The sequence below is a fragment of the Macaca fascicularis genome, chromosome 20 (assembly GCF_037993035.2).
Source record: "Macaca fascicularis isolate 582-1 chromosome 20, T2T-MFA8v1.1".
In the NCBI taxonomy this organism is placed as follows: Eukaryota; Metazoa; Chordata; class Mammalia; order Primates; family Cercopithecidae; genus Macaca; species Macaca fascicularis.
The window spans coordinates 2,392,554-2,415,370 of NC_088394.1; the positions used below are offsets into that span (position 1 = coordinate 2,392,554).

A 22,817-nucleotide genomic window follows, 5' to 3' on the forward strand; every position below is an offset into this window, starting at 1 on the left:
GTGTAGTCTTGGTCTGCTGCAACCTCCACTACCTGGGTTCAAGCAATTCTCCTGCCTCAGCCTCCCAAGTAGCTAGGACTACAGGCGCGCCACCACACTTGGCTAATTTTTTTTTTTTTTTTGAAGACACAGTCTTGCTGTGGTCTCGATCTCTTGACCTCGTAATCCACCCACCTCAGCCTCCCACAGTGCTGGGATGACAGGCGTGAGCTACTGCACCTGGCCACGCCTGGCTAATTTTTATATTTTTAGTGGAAATGGGGTGTCATCATGCTGGGGATGCTGGTCTCGAACTTTTGACCTCGAGTGATCCACCCACCTTAGCCTCCCAAAGTGCTGGGATTACAGGAGTGAGCCACCGCGCCCAGCTGGCTTTTGATTTTTAAACGTTTTTGTTTCAGAGTTTGAAGGTTTCCCAACTTTTTGTGGTCCTGCAGTTCCATATAAAGAGAACCCTGGTTATCACAGGGATACCCTGACAGTTCCCGCTCCCAGTGCAAGGAGGAACTGAGATGGGTGGGAGGAGTGTGTCAGGCCATGAAAAGTTTTCATCTGCGGTCTTTGACTCCTGCCACATCTCTGCCCGCGGTCTCGGCGGAGCCTGGCCGGGGTTCTCAGTTCACAGCTGGGGATTGAAACCTCCTTGGGGTCGTCTTGGGCTTTTCCCTCCTTGCCTGGTCTCAGAGGACTCGGCATGAGATTGGGGACTGATGTTGTAGTAGGATTTGCAAGGTTACCAGGTCATTCTGAGAACGGTACATTTTGTTGGTGGGCATTGATTGAGGATAAGGAGTTTTAAGACTAAAGATTCTTAGGCATTAAATGGTTCATATTCCGAAGCACTGATTTAATCTAAAAGAAGGTGGTGTTGTACACGTTTAAATGTTTTCTCGAGCTTGAATCTCAACCTACTTTTTTGAAAAGATAGTAAGAATATTTCAGCCAAAAACCTCATTTGCAAAAGAAGCATGCACGAAATGTGACGTGAGGCTTCATTTTGCAGATGGAAGAGATCTCTGTCTGCACTGTGGACAGTGTGTCTTAAGCGGCAGTGTTGTGCTGGTACACGGTTTCACATAGAATCGTGCTCCTTTGCTAACTGTAAAAGCATTTGAGGGTCATTTGGCCAGGTAAAGATCCTGGCAGTCCTGAGCAGCCTCGCTGGCGCCGTGGGTCCTGAGTGCTGTCTGCCAGTGTCCTCAGTTGAGGAGTGTGGAGTGGGACTTCAGGGCAGTGGGCCCTTCCCTCCCTCTGGCCCTCTGTCCTGCCCGGCCCGCCAGCTTTCGGGAACAGATCACTGTACGGTGCTTTCTCTCCAAGGAGCTGAAGGTGGTGGATCATCGTCTGGAAATGTGTCTGGGGTTGCCCCTGCGGCCCCTGCAGGGGGCTCGCGCTCCTCCTCCCGGAACTTAGGGTCTTCTGGTGGCGAGAAGGAAGAAGGCAAAAAGGTCCGGCGGCAGTGGGAGTCGTGGAGCACAGAGGACAAGAACACCTTCTTCGAGGGGCTGTACGAGGTGAGTAGGCTGTAGAGGCACGGCCAGGCAGCCTGGGCATCCCTCTCAGAGCCCTGCCCTCCGCTCCCCGTGCTTCCTCTCTGCTGTTAGATTCTAGAACGCAGGTTCCTGGGGGACCCCTGCAGTGGCCGAGGCTGGTGTGGGCTCCAGGCCCTGCCCACTGACCTTGGCCATTTTATCTCCTCACTGAGATTTTAGAAGCTATTACTGGTGAGGTGTCTGTGAGGAGGTGTTTTTGTGTGTTTCCTTCATTTCCTTTTGGATATTCTCACCGCTTGTCTCTCAGAGATGTTCTTGACTGAAGGCCCTCTTGTCTCAGGGCCTTCCCTTTGTGCTGAGTGGGCTGGTTTAGGAGGGATGGCCTCTGAGGGGAGGCACAAGGGAGTGTTTGCCGCGGGGGCCAGCGTAGCTGAGAAACCTCACGAGATGTTGCCGCTGACTTGAGACACAATGGAAAGTCCTAAAAATAGAGAGAAGTCACTCTCTGACCCCACTGCCCAGTGAATGCCCGTGCTCCCTGCTGGCCAGTTTCACCTGCATTATTGTTTTCTAAATCCTTGTAATTATTGTGAGCATACTTTTTAATTACCATTGCTTGCATTATTCATGGTGTTTCATAGTTCTTTTGCTCTGTATTTTTTTTAACGCCCGTAAATGTTCTCCTTGCCTGTGTGCTCACTGTTTGCTTTTGTAAAAACATCGTGTTGGGGCACAGCCATGGCCAGGGTGGATGTACTGTCTGCGGCTGCTGCCACCGCAGTGCAGAGTTGAAGAGCTACACCGGACAGGGTGGCCCTCGAGGCCCTGGCCAGCCACTGCTCTGCTTGGCCATTCCTGTGTGGTTAAGGACGACTGAGATCCTTCCAGATTCTGTTGTTGCAAGTGATGTTTACTCTGTGGTAAACATCTGTGTGCACGTTTCATACTTTAGACTGCTTCTTTGGCATACAATATTAGAAGTAGGTTCATGATCAGTGAGCCTTGTCCTTTTTTTGGGGAGACGGAGTCTCACTCCGTTGCCCAGGCTGGAGTGCAGCGATATGATCTTGGCTCACTGCAACTTCTACCTCCTGGGTTCAACCAATTCTCCTGCCTCAGCCTCCTGAGTAACTGGGACTACAGGCACAGGCCACCATGCCCGCTAATTTTTTGTATTTTAGTAGAGATGGGGTTTCACCTTGTTGCCCAGGCTGGTCTCGAACTCCTGAGCTTAGGCAGTCTGCCCACTTTGGCCTCCCAGGAGCCTTATTCTTTTAGTAGCTAATTAATTGGTGTGATGGAGAAGTCTTGTCAAGCCTGGGGAGCAGAATGCTAAAGAAAGAAATGGAGGCTCTGGAATGAGGTGTTTAGAGAGGCATTAGAAAAGGAGACACCCATAAACGTGGGCGTGAGACTTGACTACGGTGCATGCCGTGGCCAGGGTCGCTCCCGCCCTGGGCTTCAGGTTAGGTTCTGCCCACGCCAGGTGGACCCGACTGCCGTGACAGTGTGGCTTGACTCTGATTGTCCGAAGAGTAGTGTGCATGAGTCCCGTTTCAGTAGGTATGAAGTCATTTAAACACATTCGTGTGTTCCTTTTCTTCCCTTTGAGGATCTAGAGCACCGCAAGGAGGCTGTTTTTGTGTAGATTCTAGAGCACCGCAAGGAGGCTGTTTTTGTGTAGATTCTAGAGCACAGCAAGGAGGCTGTTTTTGTGTAGATCCTAGAGCACAGCAAGGAGGCTGTTTTTGTATATAGATTCTAGCCCCAAATCGTGCCTTTAAGCTGTTTGTTGGTCTTGGAGGACCTGCGATTCCTGGAATATTTTCAGAATCAGCAACCATTGCTGATTCTTGCCTGAAACAATTACTCCTGTGGCGTGGCCTTTCCTCCTTGGCAAGACTGTAGCCTCTGTAAGAAGGTCTGGGTGCCCGGGAGCAGGAGATGTGGTTGTCCATTAAAAGTAGCAGAGGAGGCCGGGCGTGGTGTCTCAAGCCTGTAATCCCAGCACTTTGGGAGGCCGAGACGGGCGGATCATGAGGTCAGGAGATCGAGACCATCCTGGCTAACACGGTGAAACCCCATCTCTACTAAAAAATACGAAAAACTAGCCGGGCGAGGTGGCGGGCACCTGTAGTCTCAGCTACTCGGGAGGCTGAGGCAGGAGAATTGCGTAAACCCGGGAGGCGGAGCTTGCAATGAGCTGAGATCCGGCCACTGCACTCCAGCCTGGGCGACAGAGAGATTCCGTCTCAAAAAAAAAAAAAAAAGTAGCAGAGGAAGAGTTCCTTGTTAATGACCCCCCTTTACCTTTATTCAAGCAGTTTAGTTCGTTTCCTTCCCATTGGGTTAAGGTGCTCATTAGAGTTTTTCTATCGGGCGGATGCTTTTTGAGGAGTTCTGAAGTCCTGAATTAGTAATAATAATTAATAATTGGCTGTTCTGATCATGTAATGCTTTCTGCTGTGGGTTCTCTGTATCTGAGTATGTATGTGAGAAAGAGCGAGGGCAAGAGAGAGGACCGTGTTTGTTTTTTGTTTTTTGTTTTTTTTGAGACGGAGTTTTGTTTTTGTTGCTCAGGCTAGAGTGCAGTGGCGTGATCTCGGCTCGCTGCAACCTCTGCCTCCCGGGTTAAAGCGATTCTCTTGCTTCAGCCTCCCGAGTAGCTGGGATCATAGGCACCTGCCACCACGCCCAGCTAATTTTCGTATTTTTAGTAGAGACCAAGTTTCACCATGTTGGTCAGGCTGGTCTTGAACTCCTGACCTCAGGTGATCCGCCCACCTCAGCCTCCTAAAGTGCTGGGATTACAGGCATGAGCCACTGCATGTGGCCTAACACGTTTTATTTCTGCATTGTGAGTCTCATCAAAACAATGTGGGCCTCTGGTGGGGTCTTGATGTATGGCTGACTGGCCAGTGGCAGGTGTGACTGAACCCTGGAGCTGTGGGGTGACGGTGGCTGGGCACAGGCCTCTGCTCTGAGAAGTGCGGCTCCTGCCATGCTGTCATGGCCACTGCTGCCTTTTTGATGCCTCCCTGGGAGGGGTGCAGCTAGGCTGGCTGGGGCCTGACTGGATGCAGGGACCCCACGGCCGTCACTGGGCCTCAGTTGGTCACTCCTGATCATGGACTGAATTCTCTCCTGCTTCAGCTGCTCCTCAGGCGAGAGTGGTGCCCCTGCCCACCCTACTTTGGGCAGTGCTGGGCATGCTCAGATTGGCGCCTGTCCAGTTACAGCCCTTCCAGACTTCTCCCTGTGGCAGGGAGGGCATTCACCTGTGGCAGGGCACTGGCCTCCTTCCTCTGAATACCCTTCCATTTCTGTGGCAGGTCTGCACAGACCCAGCCCGGACTTCATTTCATGTTCCTGTTCCTGCTTATATCCGTCCATTGTCCGTGCTTGTTTTTGCCATACAGTTCTTGATTTCCTACCTGACAGCCACACAGCCAGCGTCCTGTGCTTCCTTCTCACCGTCTGCACGATGACTGCGGCCTCTGCTCTGGCCTCTGTGCTTCGTGGTGCTCCCCTTCTCTGTCCCCACCTACGCCTTCCCCGTCTGTGCACAGGCAGCCGGGGGCATCCTCAGCCTGTTAGCATCTCCACAGCTCTGTGGACACTGCAGATGTCTCTTCACCCCAGACGGCTTCCTCGGACTTTCGGCCCTGCCTGTCTTTTGTTCTCACTGCTGTTAGCGTCTGTGCATCTGGTTCCTGACTCAGGACAGAGCAGTCTTGTCACACTGAGAATAAGAAGAAGTCTGGTGGGGCTTGCTGCCTCGGAGACACACGGCAGGCGCAACACAGATGCCCTGGGACTTTAGGAGGCCGCAGAGGTTAAGAACAGGCGAGCAGGAGGCCTGGAACCCGGGTTCTCAGGGAACCTCTGAGTAGACGACCCCGCAGTGACATGCAGAAGCCATCAAGTTGCTTCATCATGGTTCTCGCCAAGGCCCAGGGAGTGTGGGGAGGGCTGGGCCTGCCTGGACCCTGCAGGAAAGCCCTTCATGCTGCTTCGCCTCTTCATGCTTTACCTGCCATTCCTTTTGAAAACAATGAACAAGTTTTACTTTTTCTAAAGTTTTTAATTTTTCATTTCATTTTTGCACCCAGACTGAGGTGCCAGCCTTCCAGGCCCACCCTCCAGCCCACAGCAGCTTCTGTCTTCACCTCCAGCCTGTGTTGCTGGGAGTTACAGATCCTAAAATGTGTCAATGTGTCAAGCACAGTGCCGCCTCCCCCCACCGGCCCCTCCAACTCATCTCACGCTCCCCCAGTTGCCAAGAGTCTTCTGAGATGGACAGGGTTGGGGGCCAGCCCCCGCCGGTCCCCAGGTTCACATTTCCCTGAGGATCCCACTCCCCAGTTACTACCCCTTAATCAGCATGTTTTTTGTTTTTAATTTAAAAAACCATCTTTTTTTGAGAGTCAGTCTTGCTTTGTCACCTAGGCTGGAGTGCAGGGGTGCCATAGCTCACTACAACCTTGACCTCCTGGGCTCAAGTGATGATCCTCCCGCCTCGGCCTCCCAAGTAGCTAGGACTACAGGCATGTGCCACCATGCCTGGCTTAATTTTTAAGTTTCTTGTGGAGATGGGGTTTCACTATGTTGCCCAAACTGGTCTCAAACTGCTGGGCTCAAGCAATTCTCTCGCCTCAGCCTCCCAAAGTGCTGGGATTACAGGCACAAGCCACTACCTGGCTCCCTTAACTTTTCATTTTGAAACATTTCAGACTTTTAAAAAGTTGCAAAAACAGCACAAAGCAGTTCCCTTCCACCCTGCCTCCACAGCGTTAGGGCCGCCGCAGTGAGGATATGAGCACAGACACGGCCCTTCCTGCTCCTTTGCAGGCGGGATTCAGAGTAACTAGGGTCCCACTCAGGTCCAGCCTGGCCAGAATGCTGCACCATACCTGGCTGCCCAAACTCCTCTGTCTCCTGTGACCTGGGACAGCTCCTGGGTTTTTGTTTTTTGTTTGCATGGTTTTTTTTTGTCTTTGATGACCTCAACACTTGTGGAGACTCACAGCGTGTTGGTTTGTAGAATGTCCCTTGTGTCAGTTTGGGTTGATCTGCCGTTTCCTCGTGATTCTGTGTTACACATTTCTATCAAGAATTCCACAACAGTGATACTGTGTCCCTCTTGGCGCATCCAGTTGGCGGCCCATTGTGTTCTGTCTCCGCCCCAGTGGTGTTTGCCTTGGTCGCTGCCCTCAGGTGGCCTCCGCCAGGTCTCACCATGGCTGGGTCGTGGCTTGGCTTTGAGGCTGTGTAAATACCGTGTTTCTCATCATTCTTTGCTCCCACTGATTTCAGCAGCCATTGCTGCCTTTTCCCCGAAGCAGTTGTTACTGTGGTGTTTGCTCACGGTGAGGACCTTCTGTTTCCTTTATTCTTTCTACGTTTACTGACTGGGAGTCCTGTGCCAAGAGGAGCCCTGTCTTCTCCCCCACATGTGTAGTTACTCTGTTATCTGCACCATGTAGACTGGCAGATGCTGGCTTTCTTCTGGGGGTCATGATCCGTCATGCCATTGTTGGCTTTCTCACTTCGTTGGTACCCCATTTGGCCACTGGGAGCCTCATGCTGGCTCCCATGTCCTCTTCTCATGTCCCCATCGCCTACCAGTGTATTCTCATGTGTTGGTGCCGTCAGGCATTGCAGACTCAGTGGCTGCTCACTGCTGTGCAGTCGGCTGTTTCTCCTGGGAGCCCAGCTTCCCTTTGCAAAGTGGTATTTAGAAACCAAGGCCTGGGCGCTGAGGGTGCTGGTTGCTGCTGAGCCCTGCCAGTGCTTAGGAGCTTGGCTTTGATGAGATGATCAGATGCTCGGTTCTTCGGTTCTCTATGGCAGTGCCTGAAGCAGCACTGAGGTGAGGCTGTTCTGTAGAACACAAGTTCTTTTCTGAAAGTCTAAGTCACACGCAGCTTTTGCACAGAAGTATTTAAAGAAGGGTTGGCCTCCAGGTATAATCAGTATATTCTGTGCGGTTCACTTACTAAATGTTCACGTTTGCTGTCCTTGTTTGAATATGGAATATTTTTTGTCGGATTAAAGCAGTGAGGATGTTTCCGATATGTTCTTTAAGATGCCGTAACGACTACATTGCTTCTCTTCCAGAGCTTTTCTTCATGGAGGTGTCTCATTTCATGGTCTCTGAAGAACTCTAGCCATTAAGCCATTTGTCCAAGTGATGAGCTTTATGTTTCTCCTGTCTAGAGTGCTTGCCTCTTTGGTATCCCTGTGCTCTGATCCTTCTGTTCCTGGTCCCATTGCTCCTTTATCCTGATTAAAACCTAAGGTTCTAGGGAATCGAAGTTGAAGTTCATACACAGATAAGAGCTGAGAAGGGCAGCTTGTTCGTCCACAGCCTGCCTCCTTTCTCCTTTCCTGGAACCTTGGAAAGGGTCCAGCTTGCACAGAAAGCTACATTGTTTTAACCCCTCTACATTTATCATGGAATTTATTTTCCAGCATGGGAAAGACTTTGAAGCGATTCAGAACAATATTGCGCTGAAGTACAAGAAGAAAGGCAAGCCAGCGAGCATGGTGAAGAACAAGGAGCAGGTCCGCCACTTCTACTACCGCACCTGGCACAAGATCACCAAGTACATCGACTTTGACCACGGTGAGTGCGCCACGGGCCAGGCTTGGGGGTGCCCACAGGCAGGGCCAGCTTCTGCTCAGAGCGCAGCTTCCAGCAAGCCGGCCGGACCTGCTTTCTGGCATTTTCTCACCAGCCACTTGGCCTGGGGCTCCTTGCCTTGCAGAGCTTTGACTGATCATGTGCCGTCTAAGTCAAACCAAGTTGTCAGCAAGTGGCATCCCGTGCTCCAGGGTTCTTACCACTGCTTTTCTGAGCTACGTTTTGTGGGTTTCCACTGGCTCTGAGTGTGTGTGAGTTTCCACTGGCTCTGAGTGTGTGTGAGTTCTCGGTCCCTGGCTCACTTGAAGCCTGTGGTCTCCACTGCAAATGATAGCACCATGGTCGGGCGAGGGGCTTGGGCCGCAGGCACCGTGCCTGGCGCTGGTCTGCCTGGGGGATGGCCAGCCTCCCTAGGCCTCTCGCCCTCTATACTGGGACCCAGATCTGTGCAGGCCCTTCTTTAGTCACAGGACCAAGTCATCCCCAGGTACAATTCTGGCTTCTGGCTCAGAGCACCCTTTGGCTGCTGGTGGCTTCTCCGGATGACGCTCTGTCCATCACCATCTCTGTCCCCGGAAGTCTTAGCCGCCTCCTGCCTCTGCCTATCAGAACCACCTCTCCAGCAGCGTACCTGTGCTGGGCCCTGCTCTTCATTCCTGCAGCTTCACGCACAGCATGGTCCTTCCAGATGCACCCCCAGGACACCCCTCTGCCTTCTGACCCTTCTTTCAGATATCTCACGTTCTGACCCAGGGTACCTGGACTGTGGCCATGCTGCCCCTCCTTGTGCCCTTGCTTATGCCTCGTGGTGACCTAAAGTACTTGCCTTGGCCATTCCTGTGGTGTCCTCTGGGTGGGTTATGGCATCTTGACCATGGTGCATCAGCGTTGCCCAGAGCTTTGGGAAGAGCCAGGACCCAGCTCCCCTGTGTGATTGGGCAGAGCCCTGAGGGCCGCAGACACCCCCTGCCCACCACACAACTTCTCCACTGAAGAACCTTCACTGGGAGGTTGTTGCGAAATATCTGGAGATTCATGGAAACGGCTGTTGGTCTCTGCACGTTAGGGGCACCCCTTGATTCGGGTCTGCTGCCGCTGTGGTTTTGTTTGTTTGCTTTTGTATCCGTGTGACCATTAACGTAAGATTTTCTGCTGACTTCACCTATTTATGGCACATCAATTCCGTTTTGTCCTATATTTGATGCCTATGCTGGTCTTCTCATGTTCAGCTCATTTGTTGATTTGAAATCTCAGCACTGGTTGGATCCTGTCATCCAAGACTGTTGTGACTAATGTCAGGTTGTGGTGAGTGGCCTCGTGCCTTCCAGAGTGGCACGCAGCACTGACTTCACTGTCAGCCTCTTCCTGTGTCGTCTGTCCTTTGCACTGTTCATTAGTGCCCTTTTGAAAAACAGGCCGGGCGCGGTGGCTCACGCCTGTAATCCCAGCACTTTGGGAGGCAGAGGCAGGCGGATCACAAGGTCAAGAGATCAAGACCGTCCTGGCCAACATGGTGAAACCCCATCTCTACTAAAAATACAAAAATTAGCCGGGCATGGTGGTGCGCGCCTGTACTCCCAGCTACTCGGGAGACTGAGGCAGGAGAATTGCACCACTGCACTCCAGCCTGGCGACAGAGCAAGACTCCGTCGCAAAAAAAAAAAAAAGAAAGTCAGTCTATGAGAGCGGATCTGCCACCCATTGTGGCTGGTCTTGGAAAGCTCTCCACGGGGAAGGTGGCCAGCAGCGGAGGGGACTGGACAGCTATTTAGTAGACGAGGTATAGAGAGAGGGATGGGATTCCAGGAGCTTCAGTCCAGCGTGCTTTGCTTGAACCACCGGCAGGTAGGATGGGGAGCGTCTTGGGACCCTCAGGCTCCCGGCGTAGACTCATCTCCTCTTCTGAGGTTCAAATGCACATTCTACTTGCCAACCCAAGCTTTCTCCCAAGTCAATTTCAGAAAGCAGTCAAAGCAAACATTTCTTTTCTAATTTTGTCACTGTTAAGCAACCTCCTAATCCTAAGGTTGTTTCTCTGTTAAACAACCTCCTAATCCTAAACTTCCTGGTGTGAGGAGGCCTCATTCCTCTTTGGCCCTTCTCTCCGTCTAGGGTGAAGAGTAAATGCTCCCTCACATCTCTCTGGGGGTCACACCCAACGACACAGGTCCTTTCCCCTTCTCCGTGTGGGCCTCTGTGCTTCCCTCTCTCCCTGTCTCCCCTTCTTCCTGATCTGACACAGCAGGCTCCTGCAGCCTTGGTGTCTCCTTTTCGTGCATCTTTGGCTTGACCCCACATGATGTGCCACCTTCTTGTTGAGCTCACTGTTCTCCCGAGTTCTCTGATGGCCCTGGTTTTCTCTTCAGCAGGGCCGCCTGCCTCTGTGCCAGCGTGCAGCGGCATTGGGGCACCCGATGCTGACTTGCCCAGCTGGAGGCCACCAGGACACTGTGAAGTGACTGGCCCCATGGACTGTCACATCAAGCAAAGTGGCATGCACATCAAACAGAGTGGCAACTTTTTCATGTTACATGTATTTTTAGCGTGCTTTGGAGTTTTGTTTTATTTTGTTTTTTTGAGCCAGAGTCTTGCTCTGTTGCCCAGGCTAGAGTGCAATGGCACAATCTCAATTCACTGCAACCTCCATCTCGCAGGTTCAAGTGATTCTCATGCCTCAGCCTCCCGAGTAGCTGGGATTACAGGTGCGCACCACCACTACACCCGGCTAATTTTATATTTTTTAGTAGAGATGAGGTTTCACTATGTTGCCAAGCTGGTCTTGAACTCCTGAGCTCAGGCAGTCCACCGGCCTCTGCCTCCCAGAGTGCTAGGATTACAGGTGTGAGCTGCCGCACCCGGCCTTGTGCTTTGGGGTTTGGAAGAGCGCACCGCGCGCACTTTATCATGGGTTTGTCTGACTCGTCGGGTGGAGTAAGACGCAGAGTGGTGGCAAGTGAGGAGCGTGAAAGGGACTGACTCCACCCCCAGCTTGGGAGCCATGGCCTTGCGTGTGTGTTCATTGTATTAATCTCCTGTGGTTTCCATGCACATCTGCGGCTCCCTGCTGCTGTCCATTGCTCGGAGGAGATTTTGTTTCATGAACTCAAAATTTGGATGAGGTGAGCTTGGTTCCTGTCCCTGAGTGTGCAACAAAACATGAGGTGCCACCTCGGAGGCCGTGGGGCCAGGCGGGGCATCAGGGACACTGCCAGAAGCCCTGCTTTGTCCCAGGTCTCACCTCCCCAGGGGCCCCTCGTCTGCGCTGTCTTGCTCCTGGTGCTGCTTTCTTCTCTCTGGGTTGCGGGTTTTTTTCTTTTTGTCATTTCAAATGGTGGACTTTTTTTTTTTTTTTTTTTTTTTGAGACAGAGTCTTGCTCTGTTGCCCAGGCTGGAGTGCAGTGGCCGGATCTCAGCTCACTGCAAGCTCCGCCTCCCGGGTTCACGCCATTCTCCTGCCTCAGCCTCCCGAGTAGCTGGGACTACAGGCGCCTGCCACCTCAACCGGCTAGTTTTTTGTATTTTTTTTTTAGTAGAGACAGGGTTTCACTGTTTTAGCCAGGATGGTCTCGATCTCCTGACCTCGTGATCCGCCCGTCTCGGCCTCCCAAAGTGCTGGGATTACAGGCTTGAGCCACCGCACCCGGCCTCAAATGGTGGACTTTTAAAAACATATTTTAGAAATGGGGATATTATTCACCCTTTTAAAGTGTACAACTTAGTGGTTCTTAATGCACTTACAAGGTTATGCAGCCATTGCCACTCTCTAGTTGCAGAATATGTCCACTGCCCAGAAGGAAACCCTGTACCCTGGTGCTGGGAGCCCTCAGTTTACCTCCTGTCTCTATGGCTCTTTCTACTCCAGACGTTTCATAGAAATGGGATCACATGCTACATGTCCTTCTGTGCCTGGCTCCTTTCACTCAGCGTTGGATTTCCCGGTTCGTTTGTGATGTAGCGTGTGCCAGTCCTTTTTATGGCTGGATAATTTTCAACTGGGTGATGGCCACATTTTGCTTGTCTACTGAATAGTGGATCTTAAAGCTTCCTGAGTCATGGCCTCCTTTAAGAAAGTCTGATGAGGCCGGCGTGGTGGCTCACACCTGTGATCCCAACATTTTGGGAGGCCGTGGCGGACGGATCACCTGAGATCAGGAGTTTGACGCCAGCCTGACTGACATGGTGAAACCCTGTCTCTACTAAAAATACAAACATTAGCAGGGTGTGGTGATGCATGCCTGTAATCCCAGCTACTTGGGAGGCTGAGGCAGGAGAAGGAGAATCCCTTGAACCCGGGAGGCGGAGGTTGCAGTGAGCGGAGATTGCGTCACCGCGCTCCAGCTTGGGCAACAAGAACGAAACTCCATCTCAAAAAAAGAAAGAAAAAAGTCTGATGAGCCCTTAGGTCTTTCTCTCAGAAGAGCCTTTGAGAGCAGCTGGCCTGTACTTAGCAGTGTACCATGGTCTAGAATCCTCCTCGTATCTTGAAAGCCTGTTTCTCCGTTTACCAGTCTTAGAGCCTTGAGAACAGGTCTCTGAGGAGAGAACTAGAGAGGATAATTGTGAGAGTAGAGGGGACAATGGCCTTCACCCCTGCTCTGTGAAGTGACCCCAAGGGGCCTGGACTGTGTTGTCACCTGGTTTCCCTAGCAGGATTAGGTCTGGTGTAATACTGTAACAAAATGCAAAATAGCAGTGGCCCAAATGCCTCAAGAATTGGCTGTCTTGTGGCAGAGACACCTAGAGGCTGGCGCCCAGGGCAGGCAGGACCCAGGTGCCTCCTGTTCTTGTGCTTGGCTGTCCTTGGTGACAGCTCCAGGCAGTGACTCTTGAGGAAACAGGGGTGGGAAAAGGGAAACCTCCTGCCCAAATCAGGCTCCTCAAGCAGGCTTCTGAAAGTCTCCACTACTTCCAGTGGTGTAGCCACAGCCAGCTGTCCTGTCCCAGCCTGTTTGCCTCCCAAATAAAACAGCGGTCTTGGCCGGGCGTGGTGGCTCATGCCTATAATCCCAGCACTTTGGGAGGTTCAGGCAGGTGAATCATTTGAGGTCAGGAGTTCAAGACTAGCCTGGCCCACATGGTGAAACCTTGTCTCTACTAAAAATACAAAAATTAGCTAGGCCATAGTGGTGTGCACTTGTAATCTCAGCTACTTGGGAGGCTGAGGCAGGAGATCTCTTGAGCCTGGGAGGCAGAGTTTGTAGTGAGCCAAGATCGTACCACTGCACTCCAGTCTGGGCGAGAGAGTGAGACCCTGTCTCCAAAAAAAGAAAAGAAAAAAACAAAAAACAAAAAACAGAGCCTCTTACTGAGGAAGGAGAATAGACGTCAGGCAGGGGTGAGCACCTGTCCTTGGCTCCTCCTCCCGCCTGGGCCCGGGCTGTGTAGATCCACTGTCACGGGAGGGCACAGGTGAGGCAGGAAGGCAGCATCCAGGTTGCAGAGCCGCCGGCCTCACCTGTGTGCAGAGATGGATGACAGGTTTAGTGTTGGCCACATCCGCTGCCTCCATGAGAACCAGCTGTTCTGGGTGTTGTGTTTTCTCCTCCAGGGGACCTTTCCTCTGCCTATTAGGGGTAAATTTCTAACCCCCCACTTTGGTTTAACTTTTTATTTTAAAAATTGCAGGCCGGGCGCGGTGGCTCAAGCCTGTAATCCCAGCACTTTGGGAGGCCGACACGGGCGGATCACGAGGTCAGGAGATCGAGACCATCCTGGCTAACACGGTGAAACCCCGTCTCTACTAAAAAATACAAAAAATTAGCTGGGCAAGGTGGCGGGCGCCTGTAGTCCCAGCTACTCGGGAGGCTGAGGCAGGAGAATGGCGTGAACCCGGGAGGCGGAGCTTGCAGTGAGCTGAGATCCGGCCAGTGCGCTCCAGCCTGGGCGACAGAGCGAGACTCTGTCTCAAAAAAAAAAAAAAGAAAATTGCAAACACAGCACCGTGTTCTATACACTCTGCCCAGTGTCCCCTGTGGTTGACAGCTTACGTGACCAGGGTACAGGGAGCAGATCCAAGAAACCACGTGAGCCGGGCGTGGCTCCCACGCCCGAGTCAGGCAGCGCCTCCTGTTCCCTTCTCTAAAGCCACTTTCTCTTTTCTCTCTCAGTGTTCTCTCGAGGCCTGAAGAAGTCGTCCCAGGAACTGTATGGCCTGATCTGTTATGGCGAGCTGCGCAAGAAGATCGGGGGCTGTGAGTACGCTGCCTGTGGGGTTGCCCACGGCTCGTCCTGTCCTTGTCACCTTCGGGCTCTAGTGCCCAGAGTTGCTTCTATTTTCCCTCTAACTTTTATCTTGAAAAAATGTTAATAGAAGAGGTGAAGAATATGATGGAGGCCATGCTCTTTGGCTTAGAAGGACCTGTTGCTGACATTGGCTACATTTGCTGTCTTCCTGGACCATGCACATCACACGTGCTCGCGTGCACACGTGTCCACACACACTGCATTCCACTCGACTGTGTCACGCCACAGCCCAGAATACCTTCACCGGCTCACCTCAGAGCACATTTCTCCTGTGTAGCCTTGATGCCATGGTCACACCTAGACTTTTAGCATTTACCAAACAGGAGCAGTCATCTTACCTAATTTTCTGCCCATATTCAGATTTTCTAAAACATCCCAAAACACCAGTCAGGGCTTCTGTCGAGGGCCGTTGCCCTGGATGTGACTGTGGAGTCTCCCTCGGTGTCTTTGACGTAGAGCGGCCGCACCGCCAGGGCTTCTGAGACACTGCGACGCGCCCAGGCCTTCCTCGCTCAGGGCCGTGCTTGGATTTGTTCCAGTCGTCTCCTCAGGACCAGGTTCCCTTTAGACTTTTTTGACATGACCTCTAGGTAGGGACATGTAGCCTTACCAGGTGCTTGTGCCCAGTGTCCCTCAGCCCTGCTTCTTCCGCCTGACTTCACAGAAGAGAGTATGCCTGGGCTGTCCCGTGGGCACTGCAGGGGTGCACACCCACGGGGCTGCTTCACAGGTTCAATGGGATACTGCGCCACCACGCCAGCTAGCATATCACAGCTCACGGTGAGTGGTGGGGCTGAGAGGACAGATATGGAGTAGTCGCCCTGTCTGTGCCCGGCCCGCGCCACACTCTGACCCCTTGCTGTCCCTCCACCCCTTGCTGTGTCCTGCGGGGTGGCTGCTGCAATCTAGTGTGGCATTTGTGTGTGGGAGGCCCTGCCCTCCTGCACTTCCCCACTGGGTCTGTCCCCTGTGGATCCAGCCACTCCTTCTCTTCCCTCCTCCAGCCTGCCTGTCCCAGCCTGCACCCATGTCCGTGGGCCTTGTGTCCCAGCTCCTCATGCCTGTTCCTGCTGCGTCTCATCTGCCCTCTCTCAGCCTCGGGAAGGAAGCATCCCAGGCCCCAAGGAGTTTACACCACAGCTCTCCCAGCTCTCATCTTCCCCAGAGAAAGGAAAACCCCGTCTTGGTCATATCCACTCCTTGTTGCCTGGTCCTTTTGCACCACTACTTGGTCCTGGTTTCTGACCTAGAGCTTCTGAGAGGTGGAGGGTGTCCAGGTTCTTGGCATTTTGAACAAAGAATTGGACAAAATGCACAAACAAAGCAAGGAAAGAATGAAGCAACAAAAGCAGAGATTTATTGAAAACCGAAGTACACACCACAGGGTGGGAGTGGGCCCTGATGTAGGGGCTCAAGAGCCTTTTTAGATAAGTTTCTGGGTTTTAAATACCCTCTAGAGGTTTCCCATTGGCTTGCTCCCTGTACACGCTATGTAAATGAAGTAGTGGCTTGCAATCAGAGGCTTAAGTGAAGTTACAAAGGTTACACCCTATGCAAGCATCTGATTGTGGAAAACAACCAATCAGAGACTAAACTGGTTACAAAGTTACACTTCTTTGCAAAGGAAGACTTGGCCCCAGTCTTCGGAAGACTTTTTCCCCCAGCTGAAAGCAACCAATCAGGCTGCAGTGAAGGTATAAAGTTACACTCCTCTGTAAATGTCTGGTTGCTTGCTGCTTTCTGCGACCAATCAGAGATACTTTCAATTACCCATGTGCCATGCAGAAAGAAGGGGAGGGAATGGCAAAGGGAGTAGCGTCTGGTCCTTTTGTTACTTAGGTGTGAAAGTTGGGGTTTTCCTTTTGATTTAGTTCTAGGAAGTCAGCGTGAATTGGCCTTAGGTTCCCTGCCTCTAGACCCTATTCTCCTGCCTCATAAGGATGCTCAAGTTTGATGAAAATAAATGACTCGATTGCTGAGTGAGGGGCTCTCTGCTCCCAGGCTTCCAACCCTTCATCCGGGAGCAGGCGAGGAGGGGCACAGTGACCCCGTGGCATGCCTTGCTTGGCCAGTTTCCATGACCGGTTCCTTTCTTGGTGCCTCGCCTGGCGACGAGAGCCCTTTCCGGTGCTTTTCATTCCTTCCTGAAGTTCCGTTTCCATCTGGCTTTGTTTCCTTTCTTTCTGAAAAACATCCTTTATTTTTTTCCGTGTGGTTGTGCCGGCTGTGAATTCTTAGTTATTATTTATCTGAAAACTCTGTATTTCATCTTCGTTCTTAAAAGATGTATTTGCCGGATAGAGAATTCTGATCTAACGGGTTCGTTCTTTCATCACGTTGACGCCGTTGTCTGCTGCCTCTTAGCCTGTGCTGCTCTGATGAGAGGGGTCAGTGGTCATCTGTGTCCTCATTCCTCCGTGCCAGGTGCATTGTCTGTCTCTGGCTGCTTTGACAGTTTTGTCTATGGTTTTGGTTTTCAGCCTGGCCGTTTGTGGAGTTTTTTCCCCAAAACATGCAGAAGAATTCAAAGAATTTTACAATGAACACCCAAGTACCCACCACCTAGTTTCTCCCGTTAACGTACTGTAGTTGCTTTCTTGCACATCTTGAAGATAGTGAAGGGTCCCAGGCAGGTCACAGGAAATCGGGCGTCTGCTCTGGGAAACTCAGAGGGTGTCAGAGTCTTCATTCTGCGGACTCTGGGTGCCCTGGGAGTTCCACGCTGTGGGCCGGAGGGTCATCACCAGACACTGTCAGTACGAGCCCAGCAGGAAGTGTGTGCGGGCAGGTGTGGTGCCTGCAGGAAGCAGCTATCGAGCCAGGCACATAGGGATGAGTGGAAGGCCGGCGCTGGGGGACCTAGGAGGGAGCTTTTGGGAGGACATATTAGTGGGGCAGAGGCTGGATAGTGGGCTTGCCTGAGGAGGGGGCCAGGCCGGGGTGTGCTAGTCTTTCAGGTGAGCAGGGGGCGACCAGGGCAGCTGACTCCAATGTGTGACTTTGAGGGAGGGGCTGCAGCTACCGTAGGGCTTTTATTCCGGAGGAACTTTATATTTGGTAATGGGATTCGAGTCTGTATTGAGCAGAATTGTATGGGAATCTTCAGTGGCTTTGCTCCTAACTACATCATGGTCTCATTTATTTATTTTTTCCATTTAAAGGTATGGATGACAAGAATGCGACAAAGCTGAATGAACTCATTCAGGTTGGGTAAGTCCCAGTTTCCGTGTGAAACATCACTTCTCTGGGTGTTTTGTGTTTATCCTCTAAAATGCAGAAGCTGAAATGTTCCTAGTGAGGACTTTCCGAGTTAAAACCTCATAACCTGTCAGTTACGTGTTCAGTCCCAACAAAAGGCGCTGGGTCCAGGGAGCGATGACTGTGCCCGCAGCCTGTACCTGCCCCAGGGAGGGAAGGAAGTGCCCTCTCTGGCCCCCTCCTTCCTGAGGGTCTCTGGCTGGCCGCTGTGGTCTCGACGCAGCCCTCAGGGCCCCGCTTTTTGTGCTCCTTTTCCTCCACCTTTGTGCGTGCTGTGGGGCTGGACCCCAGCTTCTAGGGCCTCTTCTTTCCATTGCATTTTTGTCGTGTTCTGGGCCACTTCTGACAGCTTCCTTGCCTTCTCGTGCCCCGGATGCTTCTGTCTCCGACTGGCTGCTCTCCTTCCCTCACACACCTGACTCCCGAGAGGGCACGTGCTCTCCTGGCCACACAAACACCCGGGCCCCTGATGGTCCGGTCGACATCTGCCCAGTTGCTGCTGTTGGGCTGCACTCCGGGGCAGGGACCTGCTACCCTACTCCACAGCCTGGGGGTTCCCTGCCCTACAGCTTGCGGGGGTCCCCACTCCACAGCCTGGAGGTCACCACTCCTCAGCCTGGGGGGTTCCCGTTCCACAGCCTGGGGGTTCCCAATGCACAGCCTGGTGGGGTTCTGTGCATGTGCATTTCTCACCTGGTGTGGGTCCTCATGGGTGGCCATCCCGTCTTAGATCTGTCCCGCCCACTGACCACACCAGAGCTGTCCCGGCAGCCTGACTGGCTGCGCCCAGTTCACTGAACCCCAGATATTGGGTCTGCACAACCGGCCCCGATCTTTGTGGGTGTGCCCTGCCCTTGCACCCACTCCTGAAGCCCTTACCCATCTCTCTTCCATCCATAGCACTTTAGCCTTGGGCCTCTGGTTGCTTTTCCCCTTGGCCCTTCTCCCCTAGGCTTGTGTCTGATGACCTGGGAGCCCTCCTTGGCCCAGTGGGAGCAGTGCCTGCTGGGCCAGCACAGGCCTTCCGTCCAGTCCCAGCACAGCAGGTGTTGGGCATGATTCCCAGGCTCTGTGTGAGCTGCTACCAGCCTGCAGCCAACGACTGTAACTGGGTGACCACAGTCACCAGAAAGTGCAGCTTGCCCCAACACTGAGCAGACTTCCCAGAGTGGGTCTAGGGTACAGCCAGGGGCCACCGGCCATGGGGAGGGTGCTCACCACCTTGCCCAGGCACCCCTCCCAGCGTCAGAGCCCTGCTTCCTTCTCACTCTCGCTCCTGCTCTACCTCCGTCAGGCAGTATCTGGCTTAGCCTAAGCAGCACTGGGCACATTGGAGAAACTGTCTTCAGAAGGCCCAAGATCCAGGGCTTAGATAGTTTCTGATGTCACCTAACCAGTAGGCAAGGGGCTGTCCCGTGAGGGAAAACACTGCCCCAGGATCTGGACTTGGGGCAAATCTTACTTCACCTTTTATTTCATTTCCTCCATGATTCATGGAATGAAGCCAGAGTTCTGGGCTCTTTGTTTTATGCTTGAGGACAGTGCATGGGGTGGCCTGTCCGATGAGCATTCCTTTTGCCATAGCACAGATGTGCTGCTCAGCGGGGGCATGGTGGGCATCTGCAACGCCATCTGCAGGAGAACTTATTTAAGAAATAGACTCCTTCTGATGACACAGGCACAGGCAGTTCCCAGGGCCCGGAGACACTTGACAAACAAATGCAGGTAGTAGCTTTGTTGAGGTCTTGGGCCTTTAACAAAAACCAAGGAAGGAAAAGAGAAGGAAATACTTACAAAGGGCATTCTAGGGACAACTGGGGGGCTTTGATTATGGGCTGTGTCGTTTCCTGAGTGATGACGGGGTTGTGGCTTATAGGACTAGAGGTGCTCGCTAAAGTGTGCAGAGGGGAAGTGCCTTTTGGTATAAAGAACCCTCAGGTTGGCCGGGTGCGGTGGCTCCTTCCTGAAATCCCAGCACTTTGGGAGGCCAAGGTGGGTGGATCACAAGGTCAGTAGTTTGAAACCAGCATGACCAACATGGTGAAACTCCATCTCTGCTAAAAATACAAAAATTAGCTAGTCATGGTGGCAGACACCTGTAATCCCAGCTACTTGAGAGGCTGAGGCAGGAGAATTGGTTGAACCCAAGAGGCGGAGGTTGCAGTGAGCCAAGATTGCACCACTGCACTCCAGCCTGGGCAACAGAGGAGGACTCCATCTGGAGGGGGGAAAAAAAAGAAAAAAAAACCCTCAGGTGGTTCTGCTGAGGGAGGGCAAGGAGCAGGCATGGGCCTGGGCTATGTCTGTCCTCAGTAGCATGTGCAGCAGCGCCCCTCTAGCCTCATCCTCCCGGGCAGCAGGTGCGTGGACAGCGGCATTGAAATGTGGCATGAGCTTACGCAGCACGCTTGGTGCCATTTACAGTCATGCCATCTGCCACTCTGAGAACCAAATGAAGAGGGAGCCTGGCGTGGGTCCCCAGCTCCTCCAGGCCACGTGTTGGGCATGCTGGCCAGAAGGCGGCATGGCTGAGTGTCGGCTGTCATCCTCTGCTGTGCTCCTGCAGTGGAGGGGCCCTGAGATGACTTTGAGTGTGGGCCTGGGCGGTGGGCCTGTCAGCACGATGGCAAGATTGACTGCCCTTTTTCTTACAGAAGCCAGTGTCAAGGGAGCCCACCTGGCTACCATTTTGTCTGGAAAAGACTGGGCAGGTAGCAAAAGAAAGGGTGGGCTCAGGTATGGGCGCTGATGGAGAATTTGCCCGTGTAGCCAAGGATTTTGGCAAATGGCAGGTGAAGGCAGTGCTGGCTCCTGGACAGAGTGCTGCGGGAGGCCCCGGCGAGAGTGGAAGCCTGCACTAAGGGACCTGGCCACGCTCACCGGGCTCTCTGGGCCACAGCCTCACCCGTCGTGTTGTCATCCTCCAGAGAGGTGTGAGACACGGAGAAAAGTTTGGAACAGCATGGTACCAGCAAGGAAACATTTCTGTCTGCACCCATAGAGAGATCTGAGGCAGAAGGGCTGCTGAGTAGTGTGATCATTGGTTCTAGAAATGTCTGGGTACCTGTGTGTGCCTGGCACAAGAATGGGTGCTGGTTATGCAGTGGTGACAGCTATGGTGTGGCAGCTGATGCAGGTCCATTGAGCAGGTCACCTTAGTGTGTGGTGTAGGCATGTACAGTAACTGGGGATGAAAGTTACCGTGAAATTGACGTGGCAGGTGGGTGCAGACATGGCAACTGGCAGGAAGGGAACCTACCTGGGGCATCTAGGGAAGGCTTTTCCAAGGTGGTGGCCAAGGTCTTAAAGAAAAAAGCGAGCAGGGGCCACACACAGAGTTGGGGAATCACCTGGCCCAGGGAAAGGAAGGTGGGAAGGAGGAACTGGGTCATGGAAGCCTCAGGAGGGGAGGGGAGAGGAAGCGTGCAGAGCTGAGGCTGGAGGTCTGGGCCAGGCCTGGCTCTGAGCACAGGAGGGGTTCCAGTAGCTCCCACTGTCTCAGGAAGGTAGTGTAGAGTTTGCAGCAGGAGAGCCCCTTGTTCTGGGTAAAACTGTGCCTCTCGTTCCCTGTGGAGAAGAGATGGGGATGCTGTTGGAGGTGGTGTGGTGTGGTGTGTACGTTATTTTTCTTTCTTTCCTTTTTTTTAAATAGAGGTGGGATTTTGCCTCTATTTAATTTAACTTTACAATTCTAAAACCAAAAGAGCCCAGGCTGGTCTCAAACTCCTGGGCTCAAGTGACCCTCCCGTCTTGGCCTCCCAAAGCACTGATATTACAGGCATGATCCTCTGCACCTGATCCATTTGTTGCTTTAGTATTTTAACTTTTTTTCTTTTTGGTTTTTGTCATACAGTTCTGGAAGTTTGTTTTAAGACATTTTAGTTTTTGAGCAGTTTTAAGTTTACAGAAAAATTGTGTACAGAGCTGCGCCCCTCCCCTGCCTCACACATGATTTCCCCTGTTATTAACACTGTGTTGGTTTATTTTGTTTTGTTTTATTTTGTTTGAAACGGAGTCTTGCTCTGTCTCCCAGGCTGGAGTGCACTGGCGCGATCTTGGCTCACTGCATCCATCTGCCTCCCAGGTTCAAGCAATTCTTGTGCCTTAGCTTCCCCAGTAGCTGGGATTACAGGCACCCACCACCACGCCCGGCTAATTTTTTGTATTTTTAGTGGAGACAGGGTTTCACCATGTTGGCCAGGCTGGTCTTGAACTCTCAACCTCAGGTTATCCTCCCGCCTTGACCTCCCAAAGTGCTGGAATTACAGGTGTTATTAACTATTTGCATTTTTGTGGTCCTTTTGTCACAATTCATGAGCCTTCCTTGACCCTTCTTCATCACCCAGAGTCCATAGTTTACTTACAGGCCCACTCAGCGTTGTACCTTCTGTGGGTTTGGACAGATGGGTAATGACATGTGCCCACCCTTCCGGCATCACACGGGGGCAGTTTGCTGCCCTGAACATCCTGTGCTCTGCCTGTTGCTTCCTAGTGCCCCCAGCAGTCTCTGGTCTCTCTCTCTAGCTGCACCCCAGCAGTCTCTGGTCTCTCTCTCTAGCTGCACCCCAGCAGTCTCTGGTCTCTCTCTAGCTGCACCCCAGCAGCCACTGGTCTCTCACTGTCTCTAGCTGCACCTTTCCCAGAGTGTCGTCGTCACATTGGAATCATCCTAGGCTTAGTCTTTGTAGATTGGCCTCTTCAGTTACAGTCCTAGAAGTTTTCACAAATTCGTAGATCTGCGTAGCTGCCACCGCTGTCAAGATACGGAACACTGCCAGCAACCCCCAAGTCCCCTTCTGTCCCTCCCCCACACCTTGCCCCGGGCACCCTCTGCGCCACTCTCCATTCCCTGTAATTTTGCCTTTTCCGGAAAGCCATCTAAAGGGAATCGTGGTGTGCAGCCTTCTGAGATGGGCGTCCCCACTCAGCAGTGTGCCCTCGAGGCTCTTGCGTGGTGACTTGTGGATCTGCGGCAGCTTGTGCTTTGACCTGCTGGGTCGTGTTCCACGGTGTCGACATGTCGCACTCTGTTATCCCTTCCGAGTGGAGGTGCCCAGGGCTGTTGGCAGTTTGTTAGTGTTGGTGAAGAAGTGAGCAGGCTGTGCCTCCAGGTTTTTGTGTGAGCGTGGTTTTCGGTCCCGGGGGAGGAGGTGGGAGTGTGTGTTCGGCTTTACATG

At 52.6% G+C, this 22,817-nt stretch overlaps 1 protein-coding gene across 21 annotated transcripts in view; it reads left to right on the forward strand.

Annotated features, from left to right (window-relative positions):
* CRAMP1 (cramped chromatin regulator homolog 1) overlaps positions 1-22,817 on the forward strand; it is a 65,894-nt gene that overhangs the window by 12,657 nt on the left and 30,420 nt on the right. For all 21 annotated transcript variants that reach the window (XM_074028513.1, XM_045382387.2, XM_074028515.1 and 18 more), the window contains 4 exons: positions 1,321-1,514; positions 7,968-8,121; positions 14,247-14,330; positions 17,544-17,592. In XM_074028513.1, the coding sequence (XP_073884614.1) occupies positions 1,321-1,514; positions 7,968-8,121; positions 14,247-14,330; positions 17,544-17,592 (481 nt within the window). The remainder of the gene's footprint in view (positions 1-1,320; positions 1,515-7,967; positions 8,122-14,246; positions 14,331-17,543; positions 17,593-22,817) is intronic.